Below are 27,084 nucleotides of genomic sequence, written 5' to 3'. Positions count from 1 at the left end.
CAAGTGCCCTCTGTCACAAGGGCACAAAAAAAAAATTGATTTAGATGCTACAGGGCTCCAGTCAAGGCAGATAAGCTAGCACTGTGTCATATTTCAAGTTACAGCAGCTCAGTACATGGCACAAATGCAGCACAACTTTTTAGAAAGAGTTTAAGGCACAGAATCAGTTTTTCACTTGATTCCCAAGCATGACTGCCTTCTAAGCTTCACAGCTCATCTTTCCTGCAATGGCTTTAATTTTCCAACCTGATTTTGCTGCTGTAGAAGAGTTTTATACACTCTTGTATAGCCATAGTAAAAGTCTGAAGTACAAAAACAACACAGTGGGTGTTCCTCACTGTACCAGAAAGCAAGCAGGAGAAGAAAGTAATGGGGATTTTCACCCTCCCAAAACACCAGCGCAGTGCATGGTCTTGAGTGGATCACCTGTTAACCTTCTCTTGGCAGCCCCACCAGAGCATAAGCCATTCCATGCCCTGCAGCCCTGGAAAAGCCTTCCCCATATGCCATCCTCTGTGACCCCTTCTCCATCCTGGAGAATTGTGCAGGGGGCTCTCCCTGCCTGCCATAACACAGTGTACACTTGCCTGATCTGAACCAACCTTGGACATGAATCCCCAAAGTGAAAACAAGGACTGCATGAACACAAAGGTCTAAGAAGGCTTCAGCTCATATCTCTGGAGAGAACCACTATGGCACCTGCAGGTGCAGCCTTCCCTCTTGTCCAGTACAGCCAAAAGGGCCTCGTCTTTATTAACATCTCTGGTGCACTGTGCCCAGCCCAGAGCAAGAACAATCCCAGGCCAGCAAGCTGGGCATGAAGTAGAAGGCTACTGTGGTTCTGGTCTATGGCATGGAGTAAAAAGTGTATAAAGATTATCTTCTTCATGAGCACCAGCTCTGTAAGGGCAAGACAGAGGAGAAGAAGGAGATAGGGCATAAAGGGAAAGACAGTACTGACTCTTACCTCTACCCACCACCAAAGCCACTCTTGCAGCTTCCAGCAGTGAGCACAGAGGAGAAGGTGCAGGTAGCCAAGAAACCAGTGGGTTAATAAAAACACAGACGACAAAACCAGCAAAATAAATATGCTCTCAGAATCAGTTCTACAGAGGAACCAGATAGCACTAAATATACCTCCCATACAAAAAAACCCCACTGTTTCTTGCAATCTGATATGGTCCCACACCCTAATCTCTTCATACTTTCAATGCCTTAAAACAAAAAATAGCAAACCAGAAAAACAGCCACATCTGGGTGAACAGTACTCTTCCCAAATAAAAATTTCACTCTGAGGGTGAAATGAGATTAAAAGCAGATATTTTCCAGGAAGCTGAAGAATATCAGGCAAATATTTCACATAGAAACATTGCTTTAGGCTCTGTCACCAAGAACCAGAGTGAGAAAGTGAGGAAGTGCAAGAAAAACCTGATTCCTTTCTTGACTAATGTCAAGGTCACGCAAGGGCAATGGTGTCACGAAGTGCTCAGCAGATGCCTGCCCATGACCCCAGCAGAGCTGGTAACTGACCCAGACCAGGAATGTCAACAGTGCTTTACATGAACAAAACCGTCCTCGTGGGCTGACATGCCCTTGTGTCATATATGAAGGCCATTGACTTTGTTCTTATCACTTGCAACATCCATTTCAATGTGGCTGAAGGCAGGGTTGTCAGTTCCTTCGTCTCCCATGGTAAATGGTTTCCAGTTCAACACTTCCACTTTCTCTGGCTAAAAAACAAAAGAGAAAAGCCATGCTGTGAAGCAGAAGGAACAGTCTTCCTCTCTTTGATCTCTCTTTGGCCAGCAGAGTCAGGCCTGACATGCAGAGTGCCTTGCAGGAAAACAGAGCACAAATACTTACTCATTGCAGTAGAAGGTATTTTTCTAGGGGCATGGGAAGTTTTAATTGCATAAGGTACTAATTGTGTAAGATGTTCTTGTCACACAAAATGTTCTTATCCTGCAAATTGTCTAAAGTGCTTTTGGGTGTGCAAAGTTCTAATTGCTGTTTTCATGTCTAGTGATATGTCACCACCAGGTCTTTGAGCTATTGACTCCCCACCTTTCATCCTTGCCCCATCTTTGACAGGAAGAGCAGATTAACATGCATCATTGTCACATTTCTGTTAAATATAATGAGATGTTGAGCTTTCATGTGCAGAAAGTTGCTTAGTTAGCCCTGATTTTTTTATCTCATCAACTTTCTGCATTATTTGTGATGCCAACCACTTGTTATTCAGCTCTTAGCCATATAAGAGACAGATACTTGTTTCTGACTCCAGGCATAAAATAAGTATGGCTGTGGACATTAGCTTCCATGTGTGTGGTGGACTGTTTTGTTTTTTTCAAAAGACTTCAGGGATTAAATTCCCAGACAGTGGAAACAGATGTTGGCCCATTAATGACAGTGAATGACAGTAACTGGATAGTTGATCTCCAGTTCTGACATGGACAAACAGCATTACAGTAGTATGGTAAAATATCCCTTTTTTCACACTGATGTTCTTATCCAGAAGCTGAAATACATAGGACCATACCAGAAAGAGTCATCAGGATCGAGGAAAAACATTCTGCAAACTCGACCATCTTAAAGATATGATTATTGCCTGTACTGCAGCACTTGAAGAGCACTTAACAAAGCTGAGCTTAAATGTTCAGCTGATATTGATTGAAAAGTGATCTGTAGTTTAATTTAAAAAAACATAATTTCCTTGTATTCTCCCTTCTAAGGGATGTTATTACCCAATAATGTTTCCCCTTTTCTTTTTTGTTAGGGTGAGAGCTAGGAAACAGATGCACTGACTAGAAATGTCTTCCCTCAAACAGTAGCCAAAGTTACAAACAAATTCAGACCTTAGAGAACACATGTTCACAAACAAAGGAAGCTTTGCTGAATCCAAAGTGCACCTTGGGGGAACTTCTCAGAGGCCAGTTAGGGAGTATTTTAGCAGAAACATGGAGAAAACTGTCCCTTTTCTCACTTGCTGCTCTGTTGTTGACTGAAGTTAAGCTGTGGCAAAACAGAGCTTCCTTGCCCATGGCAGCTGCCTTACTCCTACCTGCCTTGTGCTCTGGTACTGCCTTAAAGCAGGTAGTCCTATCATTCAGTATCAGGTGCTATTCATCCATTGGAAAAAGTAAGCCAGAACACTTGTTTGCCTTTGTCCCCAGGAGGAAAGATTGATTTAAATCAGAGATGCACAATTACACTTACTTGCTCAGTTTCAGACCGTGAGAAGTTGGACAGGAACTGTGTTCTGCTTTAGTCCTCCTACAAAACAAGCAGGTTTTAGTCAGCCAGCTTTACACGTGCAAACCATGTGTCAGACTCCAGCTGTGGGCACCAGGCCAGGCAAGCAGGACAGAGTCATGCAGCAAAAGCCTTCAAGCCATCACAGACCTTAGGGACCATTTCTTCATCCTGTACCTCTCAATATATAAAATGATCCCTCAAAGTCTATTTGAAATGCCTTAGCTATTTCTTAGTTTCCTAGACCCTCCTCAGATTTTCTATTTTGAAAAAAAAAAAATGAATTTGGCAATCACCAGAAATGAATCCCATATAATGATGTCTGGGACTACTCTGCCAGTCCAGGAGCTGTGGCACCAAGTGCTGCTCTAAACCCTGAGCTCCAGTTCTCAGCTCCTTGTCAGCAAGACTCCTGTCTCCAAACTCACCAGCAATTTTTATAGTGAATTACTTAAGGGCACCCCCAAGGTGGGGGGATGAGGGTTAATGGGATGTTTGGGTATTTTTAAGGCATGGAAGGTTACCTGTTCTTGGGAAGGAAACAAAAGAGATGCAGGTGCTGGGAATTAGCTCTCCTTGCCACCTGATGCTTAAATGGGATCTTGCTCCACAAGAAGCATGGTGACACTGTGGTTGGGTTAACTCTTTTGTGCTTCTGTTTCTTGGGCTGAATAGTTCTCATCTGGATTTAGTGAGTTGTCTGGTTTTCATGCTTAGTTTTATGGCCTGTAGGTAACCTGATCCCTACCTGGTAAAAAGCAAAATTTGGCTACAAGCATCACTATAGCAGTGGGAAGAGCATGTGCTTGAAAGCAAGTGGGGAGCAAATCTAAAAACTGAGAAGGAAAAGAGTAGAAAAGCAGAAATGTAACTTGTGCTTATTAGTTGTAAGGCACAGGGAAATTAATGGAAGTGAATTTGTCTACTGAGTTTGGAGTTTCATAGTCCTGGAGTGGTTGTAGATCAGTCAAAAAATTTGAGATCTAACGGCCTCAAAGATGAGGGCTGTTACATGAATCTGGCTGGGGATACCAGGTAAAGCTGTGAGAACAGCTGGTTTTTTGCTGTTTCTGCCATGCATGAGGTAAATGACAAATGTACTTTGCATCTGACCTGGATGCAAGAGTAGTGAGGCCATAGGCTGGAACTGAACTCCCCAGTCTTACCCATGGCATGCTGCGGTTTCCCTTTTTGCAGAAGTACTGGGAAAGAGAAGGAAGCTAAAATAGCCATGCAGAAGATCTGCAGCTCTTAGGCATGTTCTTGAGGAATGTGGTGAAAAGCGTGCACTCTGTGGATGCAGGCAACAGCCCTTGAGTGCTCTGAACTCACTGAAAGTAAAACTGCTTTTGTTCTCTGGAAGCATGGGTGTATAGCCTTGCTTGGAGTTGTTGCCATGTTCAGGGACAGCTCTTAAACCTCTAGCCTCTGCAGGCATCTAATATAACAGGAAAGACAGACATCCTTTTTTTTTCTTCTTTTTTTGTCCCTTAGGTTTAAAAATATGCTGAAACTTCTTTCTCTTTAGAGACTTGTAGTAACTTTTGCTGTGAGCAAAGACCAGGAGTGGGATGCAGAAGTGCTGAGGGGAGGAAATTAGATGTAGGATGGTAACCTTTACACAGGGTTTGCAATAGGTTACTGGCACTTGCTGTGGCAGTGACAGCTCTCAGAACATCTTAGTTTGAAAGAGATCTAAGACACATTCAATCACAGCTCTGGAACTAGTACCTGTTAGGAGGCTGATAATTATTCCCACAACTACTGTGACAAGTGTCCCAATCGTGCTGAAGTAGAGATAAGACAAAGAATACCAGTTGTCTGCCAGGGCAGGCCTGAAATAAAGCAGAAAAAGTGTTAATCTCTCCTTTCTTGTTCCAAACAACTTGAAAATGTCTGTTTCCAGACAGTGTATAAATACAGAGATACTTTTCAACCAAGTGACCTGGTAATCTTGAGCTACCTCCATACAATATACATGCAGTGAAAATTTGTTCCAAAATTTGCAGAACAGGTTCCTTTGTAAGAGACGAGGCTAGTCAGTACAGTGAGGCAATGCATGAGACAGAGCAGGTAAAACAGGACAGTCCTGTCTCTGCTATGAATCTAGTGCAAAGCCGAACACTCCAGTTAGCTGGATGAAGGGATTAGTTTCTTTAGCAAGGGTGATGTTATTTGAAGGAAGGGACACAAAAAAAAACAACAAGGAAATCAACCCCACACAGCTCTAAACAGCCAAAAACAATAGAGGAACTGTCTTCACACCTTATTTTGTTCTTCCTGACTGTGCTCTGTGTCAACAGGTGCTTCCCCACAGCCAGGAGCAATGCTGGAGGGCTCATGTGAGAGGTGTGGTATATGAAACCGGATGTTGGGCACCCAGGTGTGTGTCAGGGTATCTCTTGATTGTACAATGCTCTAAGGTGTAAGGATTTGGAAACCCTAGAAATATGTTTTTTCAGTTTTTTCCTGTTCCTGCTGTTCCCTATACTGTCATTCGTAACTGTTAAACTTATTTATGATCATCCAGAGTAAGACATTTGGTAGTTGCAGAGCAGAGGAAATCCCTTATATTGTGCCCATTCTGAATGTACTGAATAGAACTATTCTGCACAAAGTTGCTGTAGGTAGAGCTGGTAACTGGCATTTTGCCCTTTAACTGCCAACTACTCTAATTCATGTGACAGACTGTGGAAGTTAACCCAGTAACTATAAATGATATCTTTGTTTAAAACTGTGGTCCACAGTAAGGCATGCCCAAGCCTTTGAACTCAAATATTGAACTGAAACTTTTCAGATCAATAAGAAGATTCACTTTGACTTCTGTTCTGGGATAACTCAGACAAACTTTAGTCCGATAGGAAAACTGCTGCATCTCCAACAGTGTGGTAGGTAAACCAGAAAAGGATAGTTATAATAACCCAAATACAGATGTTTGTGTTGCTTAAAAAAAACACATGCTTTGTTGAACTGCACCTGATGAACTCATATACCTTTCTGCACCTGGTGTGCTGAAAACCGTTGTTAATGGAATTTCTGTTGATGTTATATTTCCTGAGGATATATTACAGCCTGCAGTCGAGAGATAGAGTGGCTTGGTCCTCTCTGGAAGAGGAGGATAAATCTGAGATCCAATTCCAACCCAAAGTGAAATAGTGAAGCCACTGACAAGACCCACAAATGCCCCCTGCAAAACAAAAAGTGAAACTTGAATTTACACGAAAAGCAAAAGATATCTGAAAGAAACAACAACTAGATGAGTAAGAAATAGTCAAGATAATCTAACCTGTAGTTTCCATAGCAGAAATGAAATATACAGTTGGGAAGTGCTGGGGAGTTTACTTCATTTCCCTTTGGGGAAATACAATGTTTCCTCACAGGTCTCTTTTTATTTGGCCGGTAGATCTTTACAATCAAAGGATAACTTTGGCCTGCATGGTATATGGGAAAATCCTGCTTTATTTGAGGCCCTCCTTGAACAAACACAGAAGCACTTTTTCAATTTCCTCATGTGACTTGTTTTAGCAAAAAGTCTCTCCTACATCAGGGGTAAGTGGGGTTTTGGCTGACAGCTAGTAAATTTTTTATTTTTTTACTTTAGTATATATATATATAAAATATGCAACTGTAAAGAGGTGAAGATCAGTGATTAGTAAACCTGGCAGAATTACTATTTAGTAATCCCGCCAGACTAACCCATGGACCATATTAACAAAGTTTGTCAAATCCTTTTTTTGATGGAAAAGTTTTTTCCTCTGGAAATGAAAATCTTACAATACTGAAGCACTCTGAGAATACCCCAATTTGGTCTGCAAGTGCTTAGACCCCATTTTCCTGGCTTGACTCCCTTTTGCTCAGACAGGCCAGCATTCTCTGAGCCTACTGGTTGTTCAGCTATATCTCAAGATGCGTTGTCCCTGCTTCCAAAACCGGTTTTAAGAAATCCTTGTCAAAGTTTCATTTTTGTTCAGATTATTTTCCCCCGTCTGGACATGTAAATCTCTTCAGGGGATGAAAATTCAAGTTCCTATACAGCTCTGTTCGTCATTTCCTTAGGAGAAGGAAGAAAGGGAGCAAGGAGACATGTCCTCATGGAAAGTATCAAAGACATCTCCCTTGCTGCCCAACATCAAATTATTGGTGGAAAAGGGGGAAGGAGATGCCCAAAATTATCAATAAATTTTGGATGAACAGGTCTTTAAATTTCTACTTACAATTCCATTTGCAAAGGAGCAGAGGATTCCCAAGGCAAACAGTCCTAAAAGGGGACCACCAACCATGCCAAAAATGCTGAGCGCTGCCTGAGGAAGGAAGAAAGTCTGCTATCAGATGCTGTGCAAGGAAGGTAAAGCCTCCAAAGTGGCATAAGAGAAGATGTTGAGAAAGAAATTATGTGACTTTTTAAAGTGGTGTGTACTCAGCTGCCAGGATTTGATATATGGATGCTTAAAACAGGCTGAGCCATGGGCAGTTTCACATCAGTACCCAAAAAAGAATAAAAACTAATCTCATCATGGTATCCAGCAATTATTTTCTTACATAATTTATTCTGGGTCATTCAACATGGGCTTGAAAAAGCTGTATGACACCTACCTGCAACAAGGCTCCCAGAAGAGATGCCAGTGCAGCCATAGCAATGCAGACTCCACCATAAAACAGGCCTGTGTGTGAAAGGCAGAACAATGTGTAAATCTGCCAAAGTTTGAAAATCACTATGGGAAAAGTTTCCGTGGCCCCAGCATCTCCCAAATAAATGTGCTAACACCTGGAGTTTTTCTAAGAGAGCCTGAATTGGCCAAAAGGTCAGGTTTCTGTTTACATTAAGAAGAGACCATGCAAACTTGACAAAATCCTCTTTCTGTGTATTACTAAAGATTAGTTAATAAATGTCAGCCATATGGATTAGTCATAGTGGCAATAACCCACTTATTCTTCATATTTCTCAACTAATCTCCTGTGTCCTTGTCCTTATTTTGAGGGAACAATTTTCACTTCTCAGTCTAAAGTCTGGAGAGGAAAGGAGTAAATGCAGATCACTGGGAGCTGGCACAGTGACAGAAAACATCCCAGGTCACCAGGACATAGTATCTCTTTCCAGGAGCCGTAACACTGGCTTACTTGTTTTTTCACCTCCGCCCCTGATGAGTTTCACTGCTCTAGCAAGAGGTTAATCTCACTCATTGCAATGTGTCAGGCAACTCATGATACGACAAACAACAATTTTGGCATAAGCATTGTTTGCAACGTTTAAGAAACTTCTCTTGGGTGAAAATATTTAATACTTGTTACCCTCCCACCAGTCTGCTGTGCTTACTGGTATGGGCCATGACACCATGTTGGGACTGAGGTATTCCCATGTTTACTACAAACACTTTCTTTGGCTACACCTGCAGCTGGTCACAGACAGTACAAGTGGCAGACATGGCAATTGCACTTCACAGATTTAAACCATCTGCTCAGCCTAGTTCTGATTCTCTTTTGAGTTACATTAAGCAGAAGAGCTAAACAGAGTGACAATCTGAGAGTATGTCAGAGAAGATGTGAAATTTCTTGTTCTCTGGAGTATTTTTGGGACACAATGCTACAGCTTGCATATCAATTCAAAATATTTGTTACAGAACAGCTTCCTTTGCTTCTCATTTTTGACAGACAAAAGAAAAATGGAAGGTGTTTAAGTCAGAGATATTTGGCTTTGTAGAATTGCGAATCAACACTTAACACAGAAGCAGTGCATCTTTCCTTATTAAAGATCAAACAGGATAGTTTCCTTTTTTCCTTAAACTCATTTGTCCCCCATTTGTGTAAAACCTACTCATCTCATTTTATGTCCCCAAAATGTTGTACCAACATAGTCCCACTGGTGTGAATGACTTACTCCTGACATACACTGTCATAAGCAAGATCTGAATCAAGCCCTCGCTTCATAATAAAAGCAGAAAAAATGTTTTCCAGACATACTCATCCCCATGGAAATCCATGACAGCTTCTTTTCAGAGAGCGATTTGAAGTAGGGCTTAATGAGGTCTTCAACAGTCACAGCAGCCAGAGCATTGATGCTGGAGGACACCGTACTACAGAAGGCAAGATTTATACAATATTTTATATCTTAGAAGCTGAAATAGTAGATAACAGGTTACTGGCACAGAGAAACTGCCACTGTCTAGAACAGTGTCAGAAAACTAATGCAACAGCTGCATTGGTTGAAATAACTTATTATTCCAGGTGATGCACTTAACAGCTTAGAAAAATTGTTTAAAATAATTATTCTTGGTGAAGACAAGGCATATACTGATGAAAAGTTGGGCTGGGCCTGAGAACTGAATAGACATATCTATTACATGTGGCTAGGTTGTAAACACTACTGGTATAAATGATACCTTCACAAATGACCTACAGTATATATCTGGGTAGGTAAAATTCGCACATCACTAATTACTTTTAATGCACTCTCAGAGGAGGATTCAGATAATCTAATTATGGTCACCTAAAAATTAGGCATCTAGTCCAAACTGAACTACTGCAGGCTCCCTGTGGGGTCCGAGAAACCAGCACTCCTAAGGCACAAACCAGGTGATCCTTTGTCTATGTGTACCTTGCTCTTGCAAGCCACCAGCTTTTCTTCAGCATGTGAAAACAAGTATTTTGGCTTTTCCCTTTATTTATGTAGCTATGAGTATTCAGAACAAAAAAAACCCCTTATTCTGGTGTCGCATTCATAAGTTTCTTAATTTCTATCTGCTTACTATTGTTCAGAGCCTTCCTTGAGAGAGATAATGTTCCTTAAAGATACTCCTTGGGAAAGCTGAACAAAAAACTCCCCAGTATGGGACAGAAGGGTATCAATCTGTCTCCTATAGTAAAAATATATAGTGATATATAGTGATTGTTGTTTCATCAGATTCATTCAAGACAACTGGAGGCCCAGGAACTCTTGTAAAGAAGTCTCTAAAGATCAGGGGTGAGGAATGGCTTTGAAATTATGCAGCTTTGAAACTGGAAAATTAAAGATGAGCAATAGGAAATTTCTCCAACTGTAGCTATTTGGTGTAACCACCCATTTATAATACTCAAAAATTCCTATAGCAGAGGGGCTCTAAAAGCACAGAGAAGGATCTGTTAGTGTTTTTTACATCACATGTGGCTAGCTGTTTCTTCATGCTTTTAGTAGGGAACTCCAAACAGCTTTGAGTCCTAGGACCCATATCTGGGAAACTATGGATTTTTAAGCTGCATCATCATAGAGGTTATAGTGCTTTTTTTAAAGAATAGAAATTAGCTAGACAAAGAAACAAGTACACAAGTTTTAGTATAAATGCAACTTTAGCTCCAACAAAAAAAGGTAAAAAAAAAGATAGTAGTTTATTATTTTAGATTATTAAGTTACCTTAATGTCCCACTGTAGGCACTAGCCACAAAAAGCCCTGGCACTCCTGGAAAATCATGCAGGATATCCAGCACTAGGTATGGCATTAGCTGAAAAATTCAGATTAAGAAATATTACCATCTTGCCCTAATTTTTCATTTTATCACTGTATTGGTTTTTTACAGCCTTCTCACTGGCATTCTGTCCAGCTGATCTAATTTTTAATGTCCTATCTTGCTCTATTTATTGGTTTTCTACAGAGAAAACCAATCCTTAAATGCCCACTAGAGATACAGAGAGTCTGTTGAGACCCATAGCTGGGGTGCCATGCCATCAGGACCTTGCTGTCCAGTGACAATGGTATAGGAAGCTAGGGCTGGGCACCAGGTAGTCTGTACTGTACATCATTCTCTTGGGGGGGTTGGGTGCCACAGATGCTTTTTCTGCTGTTGACTCCACAAAAAGGGGTTTATATACAGTCCAATAACCTCAGATATTGGTACCTGAGATCAATTTCCTTATTGGAAACTGTGTGCTATTTTTTGACATTTGCAAGAGCTGAGTGCTGGAAAGAGAGAGGAATTTTAAGATTTTCTTCCTATGAACCATTTTTTTTTCCACAGACAAGTTGATATTTTTAGTATCTTGCTTTCAGCTTCTACCAAAGGAATTTGACTGACAGGAGCAACTTCATTTCCTTCCGGTTTCCACCTTGGCTCTTATTTTATTCTACCCTTAAAGACCAAGTGGTCCTGCCTCAGATCCTCCATTGTCTGTGTTCTTCTCCTGGCTTTCCAGCTACTGTCCATTGGAGCACTATTCAGAGCCTGTGATTATCTTAGGCTTAAACATACAAATAAAACTCATTTGATTGCCTTGGGCCCTGACTCTGGCCAGTCTATGGGCTGCCAGAACTCTTGTTCCTCAGGTAAACATGCTGCTCAAGGTCTATTTAGGGAGAGGTCACCATCGTGGTGAGGTGGTTTCTCTGCAGCACAGTTTGATTGCCCATCTCTCCTCCAAAGGAGGGAAGGATTCACCATCACTAGCAAAGAACTGCCTGCTGAGAGCCTTCCTCCAGGTGTGCGCTTTGGGAACAAGTATGTTTTTAATCTGAAAAGGATTTTGCCTTCATCAGCCCAGAGGAATTTAGATGGCACAAAGCAGCTCACCAGACCCCGCAGTCACTCACAAGGGCACTGCTGCTGTCTTCCCCTCACTTCTCTTCAAAGCAGTTTCGTACAATGCTGGCCCTCCGGAACCAATTTTGGGTGAAAAACCCACACATTTGCAGGGGTGGGTGGACTGAGCGCTCTCCACTTTGCAGCTCTCCTTGCTGCTCACCTTACCAAGTGCTGAGAGACTTGCAGCTCCAGGATGGCTGGGAAATGCAGAGATTAACCAGTGCCAAGGATGGGTCTGCTGCTTTCTCCAGGTTATTCCCTCACACTGTGGTCTCAGCCTGACAACAGGACTCCAGCATGTCACTACTTCCAACTCCCTGACTCTTGAACAGCGTTTGTCTGGTTATTACGGCTGCAGAGGAAGGATACCTTCTCACCACCTTCCCCCGGAATGTGGGGCCCTACCTGGTCGAGTGCTGACACCTGATTGGCCGTCCATGGGTCACAGTCTTTGTAGATGGAGTAGAGGGCCAGCCCACACAGCGTGGCACAGACCAGGATCGCCCAGAGTCCCACCAGGTTGATGTAGAGGGACCTGCACCAACACACATGGAAACACCATGTTACAGCTCAACATCCCACAAAAGGACCCTGCCAGGGCCAAGCAAGAAAGTGACCGTGCCTGCACTGAGGAGACCCCCTAGTCAGTGATTGCCTAACGGCAAGGGAGCCACCGTATGACTCCCAGCATTTCACCTGGAGAGAGACCACATTTCTAAATGTACAAATGTCACTTCTGGTTTTGGTGTCACAGTCTGAGCACTTGTCCCCTGACAATGGAGATGGTGGGAGCGATCCCCACACTTCATTATGTGTACAAGTTGTGTATTGCAGGCAGCAGGTCAGAGGATGCTCTTTCCCCCATGCCACACCCCTTGACAAACCCAAAGCAGATTTGTAAGGCAGGGTGCCCCAGATCCAAGTGTGGAGTACCTGATAGCACCAGCATTCCTTTGCCTCTGGAGCTGTAGTATCATGCTTACGCAATGCTGGAGTTGTCCTTGTAAAGCTACAAATCTCCCATTTCCTCCTGAGACAATCTCTGTGGGAATCAGCAATGAGAAACTGGGACCTGGGACCTGGTCTGGAGCTGCCTCTGGCTGCCACTTCCAGAGAACAGGAATTTATCAACAAGGTCAAGGCTTCCCCTTTAGTACCAGAAAGTCCATCACCTCCCCACGTCCTGATGTGAGCTTCAGCTTCAGCTAATGGTGAGACCAGAAATGTGTTTTCGTCAGGCATTAATGCTGCCTTTGCCACACAACAGGCAGCTTCTACTGGCAGTAAAAAACACATTGTTCTCCTTGCTCAGTGAGGGCTTTTGCTAAGAGATCTAAGTCTCTGATTTTCTCAAACGTTTCTAAGCTCTTGATGTGATGTCACAAAATTCTTGGTATCTCCAGGGTCACAAAGTTCTTCTCACCTACAGTGGTCAGTTCAAGCAAACATACCCACTGGGAGCTAGACCTTGAAAAACAGTGTTCCTTTCCAGCAGTTGCCTCCTGGTTATCTGTGTATCACTGATAGTGATATAACTTCCTGACAGATCACATACCCTGGACCTGTGCCAATTGGTAAGACTTCCTCTGAGAGGACCTTTGGTTTCTGTGCAAATATATCCATGCTTGCAATGCTTCAGGAGGCCTTCTAGTGCTTTTGGTTCCCAGGAAGCTAAGGGGCAACAGCCTTTGTATTTCTGTAGCAGACCAGCAGGATTAATGAAGAAGTAAACCTAACTTTATAGGCCTTGTTAGACATTGAAATGGACATTTTCAGAAAGGCATAATGTGGATTAACTCATTGAACTATCAGTTTTATACAATAGAAAAGTTATTGGCAAGCACAATGCAAACTCTTAAAAAAAGACCTATATAAATAAAAGCTGATTTACACATAGTAGGGGAAACTCTGCATTTTTGCCTTGTATTTGCAATTAGGGGTGGTCTAAACACAGAACCAAGAGAACTTTAAATTTCTCTCTAAACTAATTTAGTAAAAACGAAGCAGTCCTCTTCTCATAGATGCTTATATATTGATTGGATGTCTTGCATCCATTTAGCTGAAGCTGTTCCTGCACTGGCATAATCTATGCTGATATACAACACCCAGAAACTGATTTAGCACAAAATTTAACCAATGAGTAAAATCAATCCAACTTTTTGAACAGATGTAATAGAATAATTAGCCTAGAGCCTGTAGTAAAGATTAGAAAGTCGAGAGAAACACATGGAAGCAAAATTAATTGTTTGTCTTATTTTTAAGCAATTCTTGTTTCTGAACTGCATCAGTGCTTGACAGAGAGCTGGGTTTTTTTGTTCTGATTTACATCCCAGCTCATGGTACACCCTGTGACTAAGCACTGGAGAACAAAAATTGTAGCACTGTCAGAGGAAGGTGTTTCCACTAATTCTGCATGAGTAACATGGGGTGGAGTTTGGGTGAGGTAGGCATTGTGACTGCAGAAGGCTTGTTTTCAACTGTTTGTTTCAGTCTGGCTCTAAGACCTTAGCACTGAAATATGCCAGCTGATGACCTTGAAAGGGAAGTAGAGAAAAACATGTTGGTATCCCATATTTTTCTGACAGTGTAGCTCTCCTGCTCTGAGTGCCTCTTGTCATTCAGATATAAGCATTATGTTCAATTTGCCTAGTGATTGTTTGAAGATGACAGAATGTGCTCCTACCTACTGGTGTTTCTTGAATGGGGTGAAATACTTTCCCAAAGCCTGAGAAAATTCCTGTTCTTGTGCCACTGTTAAAGGCCTTCCCAAAACCTGCAAGTTGGGATCTGTGAAGGAATAATTTTCTGAGCTCTGATATGTTACTGTGCTGTCTTAAAAAGGCTTACAGTAAATGGCATGGGGGTACAAAGCTCTATTACTTTGATCTGATGACATTTTGCATTTCTGTGTACAGATTAAATGGCAATAAGAGGTACAGGCCAACGACATGACCTGCCAGATGTGTTTAATTACATTTGCAAATAAACTAGATAGTCATTACAGAATAGCAGTGTTTATAGTTGTGACAAGCTGCAACTATTATGCAAAATCATTTCTCCATGCAGAGGAAATATCTTGCACAAGTGAGGCACAAGCAGGATGCAGTGGAGTCCAACCACCCATGACAACAGGACAGGGCTCTACTGATTAAGGCTCCACAATAACTAATATGAGAGCTATAAATTCCATCCCACCTTCTACAAAACCAGATAGCTTCCAGCCCTGGCCAAAGCTGCTGCAACAGCTCAGAAAATCTACCCTGAGGCTGCCATGGTGTCAGATTCCTTTTGGTCACACTCTGCTTCTGGGACTCTCTGGAGGTGTCTCTGCTTGGAAAGAGGGTAGGAAGGGTGCAAGAGAGGGGCACAGCCCTAAGTGGAGCAGGTGCTGGGAAGAACAGCCTGACTGGCACACAAATCTGGCACAATGTACGTGTCTGTTCTCCTATACGCAATTATTCCAGGGAGAGTTACACATGTGGGATGTGCCTCCTGCCTCTGCAGTGCTGAGAACCTAGAACCCAGCCACGTGCCAGAGACTGCAGAGAAGCGATGCGGTGCGTTGGAGATGTGGCAAGGAAGGCTGGAGATGTGCCTAATAATGAGCATCAGTTCATTCCTGTCTGCAGCACAAATGGCTGAAAAGCAGATTTCCTTTACTGATATAACCAAAATATTTCAGTTGTAAATGGTGTGTAATTTTGTGGGTATTTTGCTAACTTTATGAAGTGAAAGCCTTCATAATGCTTCTTCTCTGTGTGTCACTGTACCATAGAATGATAGAATGTATAAGGACTATGGTTATGATGTGTGCTTGTATATTTCTTCTATAAATGAACTTTGTGAGATCACTAGTAATTCTTAAATCTTGAGCTGTTAACTAATGGAATGATACTAAAGATAAAGGTAAGATAATAGAGCTAGTAAATATACTCCATTCTAGAGTAAAGGATCATCAGAAATGCTGGCATTCAAGGAAAACAGAACCCTCTGCCAGATTCCACAGTTAATTCCTAAAAAAAATATGTCATGATTATTATGAACACAAAATACACGATTCCTCAGCAATTTTATCACTGAATAAGGCATTTCTGGATTTTCTCACACCGATATTCATTGTTAGGGAAAATTTTTTTAGTCCTTCCTTATGCAAAATCCCCACGCAATGATTTAGGTTTAGTAGAGCAGCAATTCAAGATACCGTCTTGATAAGACTTCAGCACAAGTACTATAATATTTGGTCTTTAGGTTGCACATAAACTTATTGCAGCTATTTCTGTGTGAGAATACTGGCACAGTGAAACATTCAGGCACAAAGTTCAGCAGTACAGCAATCACATGTAATTCATATACCAGTACTTATACAGGTACAAATTTCTTCTACCTGGTCCACAAAAAAGAAGGCAAAAGTTGTTACCCTTTATAAATGCAATTTATATAGACAAAATACCCCTACATTTCTTCTAAAAAAATATCTCTTACAAGGAACAGCCACTGCTAAATTCAGACAGTTACTTCAGACAGACTTACAATTTTGCGTGGAATCTGTTTTTGCAAGCAATGTATCTCTGGACTTGAGACTGGTTAACCCCGTATATGCTAGTCCATGTGAAAGTCCCACCTATAACAATCGTCCAGAAGGTGTGCCTTTGCAAAGGATTGGGATTAAAGCTACAATGAGAGGAAAAAGAGAAAACAAATTCAGAATATGAAAGTCTTTTTAACCTTTTAACCTTTATGCTTAGAAGAAATGATTTCTCCGTGCTTGTTCTCACACAGACTTTCTTAATTTGGCCAGATTTTGGACATTAAGTTACTCTAACTTTACGTGAAGTCACAGAAAGCAAATTTTAAAACTCAAGAGCTGATATCCTGAGCCAATGAAACACTCTGCACTGTCCAAAGGTGAAGTTGGAGAGATTTATTTGCCTATAGACTACAGTCTTATGTAAAGTTGTATGATGCCTGTGATGGGTGTGATGAAATGATGCTGCAGTAAAAAGTGTAATATGGCTGCTTATCTAGAGGGACATCAGTCTAACACCAGTATAAAGGTGTGTTTACAATCCCAGCCTTTGTGGACAGAGCCTCTATAAAACATTCTGCTGGTTTAGCTCTAAGTAAATAGCAGATTTTAGGTGGCCATAAACAATTATTATTTTTAAGCCACTAATTTAAATTATATTCATCTTGGTGAATATTGTAGTTTTATATCACATATTACATGCCTTTATTCCTTTTCTTTTTCCATCCATGAACTCTGTGATTGGGAGAAGAATCAATGCAGTACAATCACTGCAAATGAGCCAAACAGATTGAAATAAATTACAGTTCACAAGAAGAAAAAAATACCCACAGATAAATTACTTACTGAAGAATTTGGTGAAGAATTTTACAGAACAACCTGATTAATATTGTGACTTGACAGACAAAGGACAAATCACAATACTTGTCATACTAAACTTTCACTAATACCACTGGGTGAAGGTTCTCAGAAGAATCTTATATTCATCAAAGGTACAATAACTTTTTTACTTAAAATGGTCCTTGATTCAACACAGTCAGACTGAATATTCTTGCATTTGTAAAGTGATACTTTTAGGCTATGACTACTTACAAAAAGGGAGGCTAAATTACTGTTAAAACTACTTTTATTTTTTCTTTTGAGGAAAAGAAGAACATTTCTCTTTTTCAGATTAGGCAAAAACTATTATTTTCCCATTTGTTTTGGTCCACTCGCTGAAATGCCAAATCAGCTGTTTGCAAATTGTAATTATAAATACAACTGTCCTCTCCTATTCACTGTTCTCTTTCAGTGGAATCCCAAATGTATCCTTAAAACACCTACTTGACAAAGTAAAAACGTTTTTCTCTTTCCAGGATTTTGCATGGTGTAAAACCTAAAAAATATCCCTAAAACTAGGTAAGCTTGTTTAAAAATATACATAAACTGGGTCACAACTTCTGCCTTCCTCCTCCTTCAGTAGCAGTTTAATTTCACAGTCAGTCACATGAGCTCTATTTGTAGGAAGAGAGAGGCACATCCTCTGCAAGTACAAACTCACTCCCAGAAGTTTAATCTTCCTCCATGGTAGGAATCATTTACAATGCGTCCAATTCCCTCCTGAACCACCACAGCTCGTATAATCACAGATGAAAATCCAGCAACCATGATTCCAACCTGGAAAACGTCTGTCCACACCACTGCCTTCAGACCACCCTGCAAGAGCAAAAGCATGCATCAGGTACAACAAGGCAACAGCACTCTTGCTTTGCACTCTCAACTAACAGAAACATTACCATCTGAATTATGCATAACAGATGAATTTCATCTTCTTCTTTAATAGAACTAATTCTGTACTCGTGTCTTTAAGAATTGTACTCTGGAACCTACTCAGGACATCCTGGCCCTTTTTTGAAGTGCTCTGGAATTTACTTTGGCTATACACATAGTTTAATCCAGTATTTCCTGTGCCACATAACCTTATTCAGAAATTTGTTTCAAAAGATAAATTTTCAGACAGTGCTCATCTTACTTCTATACAGTACCACTAACTCCAGAAGGTACACCGTTTATCTGAATAAAAATAAACATGATTTAGTCCAACACAGACAAATAAATTTGTCACTGAGGTTCCTTTTCATCATTTCTAGACACTTGCTCAATTAACACTAAATTAAAGACCAATCTGTTCATGTGGCACGCTATTTTCAGTGGCTCTATTCAATAACACACAAGACTGTTACAATTGCATTGAGAAGGTGTTTGAAAAATTGCACAGCAAAACCCTACTAGATCAGAAGAAAAATCACAGGAGGATTTTTAGAAAGGGAAATCTACCTTTTTTGCTATTCTTTCAGCAACAACAGAAGTTTGAATGTAACATAACAGAAAAGATTTGAGTTGCATAGTGGCTGCCTATGCATATGGTCCTCTAGCTACACCTGTAAAATGTAATTCCATGGAGTAACCTGATTATTAGGCTACTTTTAATAAATTCCATATTTGATGTGAGTGGTGAAAGGAACAGATTTTTCTCAGGTAGGGGCCCACATACCAGTGTGCAGTAGAATGTGCAGACCACGCCAGTTGCCACCACTGCACCCCACAAGTCAAAGCCAGTGACTGAAAGAGAGGGAAATGGCATCAGTGTGAATGAGGCATTGGGGACAAAACATTGAAGGTCAATTATTGAAAAAAGCTAGAAATAAGTTAAATGCAAAAGTAGGAGGTACAAACAGCAATGAAAAGTTTAGTGTGTCTAAACCAAGGGATTCATCCTAACCAGTTCTAAAACTGAAACAGTTTAGTTACAGATTTGGACACTGCTAAAAAGTTGAGATTTATTTCAGGATCTAGGAAGCTATTTGCCTTTAATGTGAGTGCTGCCAAACAACACATCCCATATGTCCCAGCTCAGGATGGTTATTAAATGCATGTCCTTCCTTGAAACACCTGTGTAGTTGCTACCCAGCCCTTGGGCAGGGATATAAGCAAGTAAACAGAATGGGGGTTCTGCACAGAGACAAGGTTGTTCAAGCATTGTCTGGAAGAAATGCATCAGAGTAAAAGCCTTTCTTTTATTCTTCCTTCTCTCAAGGATCATACGTTTCTGCCAGACACGCTGTCACTGCCCCAGCAAGGCATGCTCACCTGCTGCCAGGCAGGGCATGAGGGGGCTCCCCGACAGACAGCTCAGGCTAATGAGAAACACTGAAACAAAACTAGTAAAAAACCTAAGTTATTCTAATTAGGAGCCAGCTAAGTCATAGCTTGGTTTAGTATGTATCTGCAAGGCAAATATAAATATCAAAGCCACAAAACCTGTGGGACTTACACACTGGGGGAAACCAGTACAGAGAGTGTTGGGTTTTTTCTTCCTTTTTGTTCAATGAACAGGGCAAAAAAAAACATTCTATGAGGAAAAAAACTGTGACTTGATTCTAGCCAAAATGATTCATTTTTTATTTGCATTTTGTTATTCCCTTTTCTTGCCAAATGAACAAATTAATGGTGTCAGATTAAAAGTTGAATTTGGCTCCATATAAAAGCTTTTGCCCTTTTAGAAATCAATGTGGCTCATTTTCAAATCAAAGAGTCATTGTGAAGTAGAAAATGGAAATATTTCACTTTGTAAATATCACAATAAACATCTTAACAATCTCTTTGCTGTTGATTTGGTTTTCCTGGAAAAAGGACAGACCACATCAAACCATTCCAGGCAGCCCAAAATCATATTTACAGAACTTTTGCCTTGCTCTCATCTTGATGAACAGCACTTAACCAGGGGAATTAAATTTGTCTTTAGTGCCTGCATTGCCTTCAAAATTTACTTAAGTCTTCTCAACTTCTCTGAATAAGCCATTATTTACAGGTATTGCATCAGAGGTAGAGTAAATGAGAGCCAGTATTTCCATAAATCTCTTCTGTAATTCCTTACAGGTAGGATTAAGGGACTAGGATTACAGAGTTCCCATTAAAAGACTTCACAGTCAACCCTTAAGCTATATTTTTAGGTGTTGCATTACCAAAAAACCCCCACCAAACCAGTATTATATGCAGCAGAAATTATATCAGTAGAGGATATAATTGCAGTGTACTCATCTTACCTTGATTTAGTGCTAAAGCTGGAGCATAAATGACAATGCCAGTGTATAAAGTCTAGAATGGGAGAAAAAAAGGAAAGATCAAAAGAAATGTAAATTCCTGGAAAGGTGATAGCTTTCTGACATGATTTCTTTTCAAGTATCTATGTAGTCTATGTTTCCTAGTTCACAACTGTTGGCAAATAATTCCAGTTAGAAGACAAATGTCTGAGGCTAATAAGCTCTGCAGCCTCACAGCCTAGTGTTCTTAAAACGAATACCAAGGACTCCTAAATACAAAATCCATCTTCATCTTCTCCTGACTTTTATAATTAACTTATTTTATTCCTTTAAAACTGCAAAGGAAACAAGAGCAAAAGGAAGTCAATGAGGTTTACACATGGTTTGTCAAAGAATCTATTACTATCATTTCCTCAGTTTTGAGATCAATATGCCTCTCAGTATATAGCTATAATTCATGTGACTAAGAGCACAAAATATTACATTAGTTGGTCATTACAGATAGCGTTACAAGGAATTATATAACCTTCATCATGTAAAATGAAGCCACATGTGATTATATTCTCAACCACAGTAAAAATACAGAAAAACCAAGGAGCTAACTCCATCTACTTTTGCGGGCACAATGGGATTCATACACTGATATCCTCTACAATTTCTTTGTATATGGTTTTAAATCCTGTTTGCTTTTTTATCACTGGTAATACTGCCACAAGTTCAGCTGTGACAAGAGTCAGGAGAATACAGCCTGCAATGTGCTGATGACTTCTGTGAAGGTCAGTGGTCTTGATTCAAAGCATCTAGATCACTGATAGGTCGTGAGCTGACATGCATCAGTTTTCCATGGCTGGACTCAGAATTCTGACTTTCTGATTTACAGGGATGGGATTTGGGCATGGAAAAACAGCAGAATCAGATGTCATCCAGGATTCACCAGCTTCTGCCCTTCCTGCAAGTGTCCACCCTAGGCACAGGTGGCAAACCAGAGCAGGATTGCTAACCACTGAATTACTTGCCATGGCTTTTGAGCAGATCAAATGCAGTCCCTGAGGTGGAGCTCTACCACATGGCCAGTGGCTATGCTGGGAACAGAGCCAAGAGGTAACGGGAGTGAGCAGTTCTCTAGCTTTATGAGGAAATTAGTATGGAGAAGCTGCTTCACCCAGCCTAACCTAATTGCCCTGAGCCCCTGCTGCACACCTGCTACAGGCACATGCCAGAAAGGATAGGGGAGACATTGGGGAAATAGTTATTCCTACCTGTGTGCTACTCCCTGCCACTGTGTGTGCATGCTTATTTCTCTCAGTGCCATGAGTCCTCTCTAGATTTTCATATGTAGCTTGCATGACAAGAAAAGCTGCCAGTCCTGACTAGTCCCTGTCAAGTATCTCCTCAGAACTACCTGCATCACTCCCCAGCCAGCTCCTGACACCTGTCTAGCCCAGACTATGTTTGACTTGCTGTCCATACAGTGACTGTCAGCGTGTGCTGCTGAAACACAGAATCATGGAATGGTTTGTGTGGGAATGGTCCTTTAAAGACCATCTAGGCCAGCACCGCTGCCATGGACAGGCACACTTTCCACTAGATCAAATTGCTCAGAGCCCCATCCAGCCTGATTTTGAACACTTCCAGAGAGGGGCCATTGCACTTCTTCTCCAGGCTACCTGGTCCAGTATCCCGCTACCCTTGTTGCAAAAAACTTCTTTATAACCTCTCTAAATCTACCCTCTTTCAGTTTAGAACTATTATCCCTTGTCCAGTCACTACAGGTAAAAAGTCTCTCTCCACCTTTCTCATAAGCCCCCTTTGAAAGGCTGCAATAAGGTCTCTCCACAGCCTTCTCTTCTCCAGGTTGAACAATTAATCCCAACTTTCTCAGCCTTTCTTCACAGGAGAGGTGTTCCACACCCCAGACCATTTTTGTGGTCATCCTCTGGACCCTCTCCAAGAGGTCCATGTCTTTCTTGTGCTGGGGACCCCACAGGTAGATGCAGTATTTCAGGTGGGGTCTCACAAGAGTAGAGCAGACAGAGAGAATCACCTCCTTTAACCTGCTGGCAACACTTCTTTTGGTGAAGGATAAAATTGGCTTTCTGGGCTGTGACCAGACTTCCTGGCTCATGTCAAATTTTTCATCCACTGGTATCTCCAAGTTCTCCTCTGCAAGGCTGCTCCCAATCAGCTCATCCCTCAATCTGTACCGATATTTGTAATTGCCCCAATCCATGTGCAGGACCTTGCACACGGGTTTATTGAACTTTATGGGGCCACTCCTCAAGCCTGTCAAAGTCCCTCTGGATGTCATCTCTTCTCTTTAGCGAATCAGCTGCACCACTGAGCATGGTGTCATCCACAAACTTGCTGAGAGTGAACTCATTCTCACTATCTATGTCATTAATGAAGGTATTAAACAGTATTGGTTCCAGTACATACTGGAACTCATTACTGGTTCCCATCAGAATATTTAGCTGTTGACTGCAATGCTTTGGATGTAATCATCAAGCCAATTCTTTTTCCTTCTAATAGTCCATCAGTCAAACTCATATCTCTTCAAGCCTGTTAATTCAAGGGATTCAGCTTGAGAACTTGTGGCTTTCTCATACACAGCGTAAGTGCCAGAAGCTTTGAAACATCAGAAATTAAAATTTGTCACGACTCTGACTGCATTTTTGTGTAAATTTAAATAGGACTGCTACAATCTTTCTGCTTCTTCAGTAGGTTTCTTTTGGTTGTATTATTATATATCCTTTTCTTCTTTAAAGTATATGCCAATATTAACAGAAGAGTTAAAATTGCACCATTAAGATCTTGGGAGGTTTTCTTTCCTCACTATTATTTAATTTATTCAAGTTAAATTGTAAGTGCTTGGCAGAGAAAGACACATATAGTTCTTTGGTTAATTTCCTTGAGCATGTATTTAAATTGCATAGAATTATTTTTCTCATCTTTGCAAGCAAAGACTGTGCTTAGCTTTTCTAACTTACGCAACTGTGATGTCTTCATATTTGCTGGTGAAACAGTGTCAGGTTTCACACATGCTAGCACTCTACTTTTACCATGAGCTTGTGTGTCTGTAAAAGCCAGCTAAGCAGCACTGCTCAAATAAGTAATGAGCACTGCATTGGGAACCATCTTACTGGTGCAAGTGTGATTGCCCTGTAACTTCTGGTGTGCCTTAAAAAATACAAAAATGGACAAAAAGAAGCATGTAACTTAAAAAACTTTCTGACTGCATAGTCATCTTTACTTTGAATTACCCCAAAAGTCCACTTCAAAATTGTGAAAAGAACACATTTTTGTTCTGGTGCATCTGACACATGCTCACTTACATTTAAAAGCTGTGGTCCCGTACTGCCTCCTTGAAAGGGCCAGATATAGCAAACTGTACCAACAATAATTTCAGAGATTGCTTTAGTTTAACATTCCCCAGGGCAGTAATTTTCTACTTATCAGTTTGCAGACACCTAAGGTTTCTCCAGGGGTGGTGGTGGTGGTGCAAACCCTTGTGCAGTAAGTAAATGACAGCTCCTGACAGCCTGTTTTGTCACCTTTCGCTGACCCTTGAGAATTAGTCAGACTTCGAGAATCTGCACACCAGAGGATGAAAACTGATGCTTGTAGATAATTGGGGCACATAGACATTTTGAACTCATTGTGGGTTTCTCCAGTAGGCAAGCGAATGACTGCTCTTCACACTGCTATCCTGTAGTGAAGGGTCGCTCGTCTCTTGGCGTGGTGCTGATTCAAGTGACTGCTGTGGGTATTCAGCAGTGCCCATGGAGACTCAAGAGGCAGGTAGCCCAGCATCCTCTCCCCACCTCATTGCTGTGGAGCAGAAGGAGCTTTGTTTCTTCTGCTCCCAGCCACCCAAGCACTGTGGTAACCTCACCAGCTGGTCAGAGAAAACAGCCAGTTACACTCAACCAAATAATTCCGGTGGCCCCAAGGACCATAGAACAGCTTTGAAGTTTACTTGCCGTTTGTATTATGAAAAGGATCGTTCCACAAAGGCGTAGATACTTATTAAATCGAAGTTCTAAATACTGCAAAAAGAAGAACAAACAAATACTGAAATTTGGCACTATTGATACAACTAGAATGAAATCATGAGTAATACAGAGTGTTGTTTTTACATTTTCATGAATGGCCAAAACTCCTAGAGTCCCCTTGTTTGATATCTCTTTCAACTTGGTTTGATATTTCTTTACAGACCACACCACTGGGTAATAACACACAAGTAAGTGAAGTAGACATAAGCTAGTCACTATATAAGGGAATTTACAGAAAAGACTAGGACATATCACAGAATCATTGAAAGGGACAAAGATACACAAGAATCATCAAGTCCAACTCTTGACTCTGCACAGGGAAACCTGAAAGTTGACAATGACATGTCAGCCAAAAAATAGAATCCACTAATGTTGTGAAATCAGAGAGAGAAAGAAAACTTTGTGACTATTCCTATGTCTTATGGAAATTCTGCCATTATATGTGTCCATCTGAACTGCTGTGAGAGAGGGCAGATTTTCAGTGGTCAGCAGCTTCTTCCCATGTTAACCTCACCTTCTGCACTGCCCAAGGCAGCCTGCCATATTCTACTGGTAAGTCAACATTTAGCCTTTTGCGAAACAGGAGCCGTCATTTTTCTACCAAGCCTGGAATAGCACAACCTCTAAGTGAGTTTGTCATGCTGCAGAACAGATTTCTTACTACCATCTGTACTAACAACCATCTTGGTGTGTGGTTGTACAAAAGAGATCTCATTCGCCTGATGAATCTGTTCAATCAACACAAATAAACACTGAAGCACCTCAAAGTGCTCCCTCACGAACTGAGCATTTAAAATGTGATCTGTGAGCATGCCCACACAAGGAAGCAGTCTTGAACTCCTGGACAGACACAAAAGGTTGTTAAAAATCTGAACTCTGCCCACAAATAGAAGATGTATCTTTTATAGGTGCATTACTCTGATTCAACGCTGAGATAATCAGTGAGTTTCCAGTCATGATCATAAGCCTTTACTTAAAAGAACCCTATTTAAGTATCATCATGACAGTCCAAAGATTAGTAGTTTAAAATACACTGGAAGACACCAGAGATTTCTGTTGGTGAATTCTTATCTAAATGTACTGACAGAAATCTTGTTTTCAACCTCCAGTGCTGCAATTCCTCTCTTTAGTGTAATAAAGTGCTAAAAAGTAGCCAGTCAAGGACTTTCACCTGCACCAATGCTCCTTTCCCAAAGTCCTCTGCAAAAAGAGCAGTTTGCTCCCAAATCTGCAGCTAGGAACCATCTCCATGCAGGAAGATAAACAGGTTGTACGGACATTCTGAATCAGAAGAAAGCACTGACCAGATGCTTCCCCGCCCCAAAACTGCCAGACTCTACCTGTGACTGTCCCACTACCCCAGATGTCTGCGTGCTGATGGCTATAGCTTTAATGTACATGCTGGGCTGAAGACCAGCTCAGCCTTATTTTGGTGAAAGTAAGAAAACTTTTACAGACACAGAGCACTTGCTGACCTCCTTGTCTAGTCATGATGGAGAAGACATTCAGTAAACAGCCTCAGGTGACAAGGAGTCTCTTCAAAATCTCTAGGAACAGCACAAATATGTACTCTGCCAAAGAGGGACTTTTGTGGTTGCACCTAAGCTTAAGAAACCAATCTGAAGAGAGTGTGATATGATAAGAGAACTCTGGTTCCTATAGTAGATGCTTTTGTACTCTGGTTTTGCTATATTAATTACAGATGATTAATGACATGTCACCATCCAAGCTGCATTAGGATTAATCCACCTACTGAACTGAGTATCTGGTGTGAGGAAACCAATCTGGTATGACACACAGCTCCTGAGCTAAGGCAGCAGGGTTGAACATCACCAGTCTGCAGAGACAGTGTGGGCAGGCTTGGGGACAGAGAGGGTTACAGCCTGCTCTCAGGAGTGTGGTGATGTAGAACAGCCCAGAGTGCAGGGAATCTGGGGGAAGAAAAAATGGAGAGCAGACATGTAGAAAGCAGGCACAAGAAGCCCCCCAGCTCCCTAAAAGCTGGGGAGAGATTCTTTCCACTCCACCTTACCTCATAGGTGCTGGTAATGCCCAGCTTGTAGAAGACGGGCAGGAAGATCTCGGCACTGCATAGCACCACCAGGCCGTAGGTGATGGCAAAGATGCAGAAGATGGCACCATAGCGATAGATCTCAGCAGGGGTGCCCAGCACCGTGACGGCTGACATGAAGCTGGCAGTGAGGGAGAGTGCAACCGGGAGGGCAGTCATGCTGCGGCCTGCCATGAGGAAGTCCTTTGATGTCTTCTGCCCCCCTCCCACGAAGGCATAGTAGACACCAATGATGGCTGAGATGAGCAGCATGGCCGCGAAAACCACATAGTCCCAGACAGTGAAGCGGCCCATTCTACTGGAAGAACTCACCCTTGGAACCAAGGATCTTCCCCAAAATCAGAGGGGCTGCTGCTGCCCCCGCAGGGCTGGCACGGGGTGGCCTAAGCAGGAGGAAGCAGATGGGGACGGCCCCCGGGGAGGTGTCCCCCGCGGGGACTGGGGCAGGTGCGGAGCGGTGACACCAGCGGGAGAGAAGCAAAAAGGTGCGGTGCGGTGTTCCCGCCGGGACAGGTGCAGGGCGGTGCGGTGCTCGCCCCGGGACAGGCAGGAGGC

At 41.7% G+C, this 27,084-nt stretch overlaps 1 protein-coding gene across 1 annotated transcript; it reads right to left on the bottom strand.

Moving 5' to 3' along the window:
- Window positions 1–232: 232 nt before the first annotated feature.
- On the bottom strand, window positions 233–27,070 carry SLC5A8 (solute carrier family 5 member 8). The gene is given in 16 exon segments (XM_008636536.2): window positions 233–1,730; window positions 3,217–3,253; window positions 3,255–3,273; window positions 4,984–5,087; window positions 6,246–6,439; window positions 7,467–7,553; window positions 7,846–7,913; window positions 9,211–9,323; window positions 10,637–10,725; window positions 12,205–12,334; window positions 16,330–16,470; window positions 17,865–18,019; window positions 18,858–18,925; window positions 20,410–20,461; window positions 24,387–24,452; window positions 26,491–27,070. Coding segments are annotated over 16 exon segments (1,788 nt in total). The 5' UTR covers window positions 26,824–27,070; the 3' UTR covers window positions 233–1,598.
- Window positions 27,071–27,084: the final 14 nt, after the last annotated feature.

Source organism: Corvus brachyrhynchos, unplaced genomic scaffold (assembly GCF_000691975.1).
Source record: "Corvus brachyrhynchos isolate BGI_N302 unplaced genomic scaffold, ASM69197v1 scaffold56, whole genome shotgun sequence".
NCBI classification, from domain to species: domain Eukaryota; kingdom Metazoa; phylum Chordata; class Aves; order Passeriformes; family Corvidae; genus Corvus; species Corvus brachyrhynchos.
The sequence above is the reverse complement of the archived record's forward strand: the minus strand, read 5'-3'. Positions and strand labels throughout refer to the sequence as shown.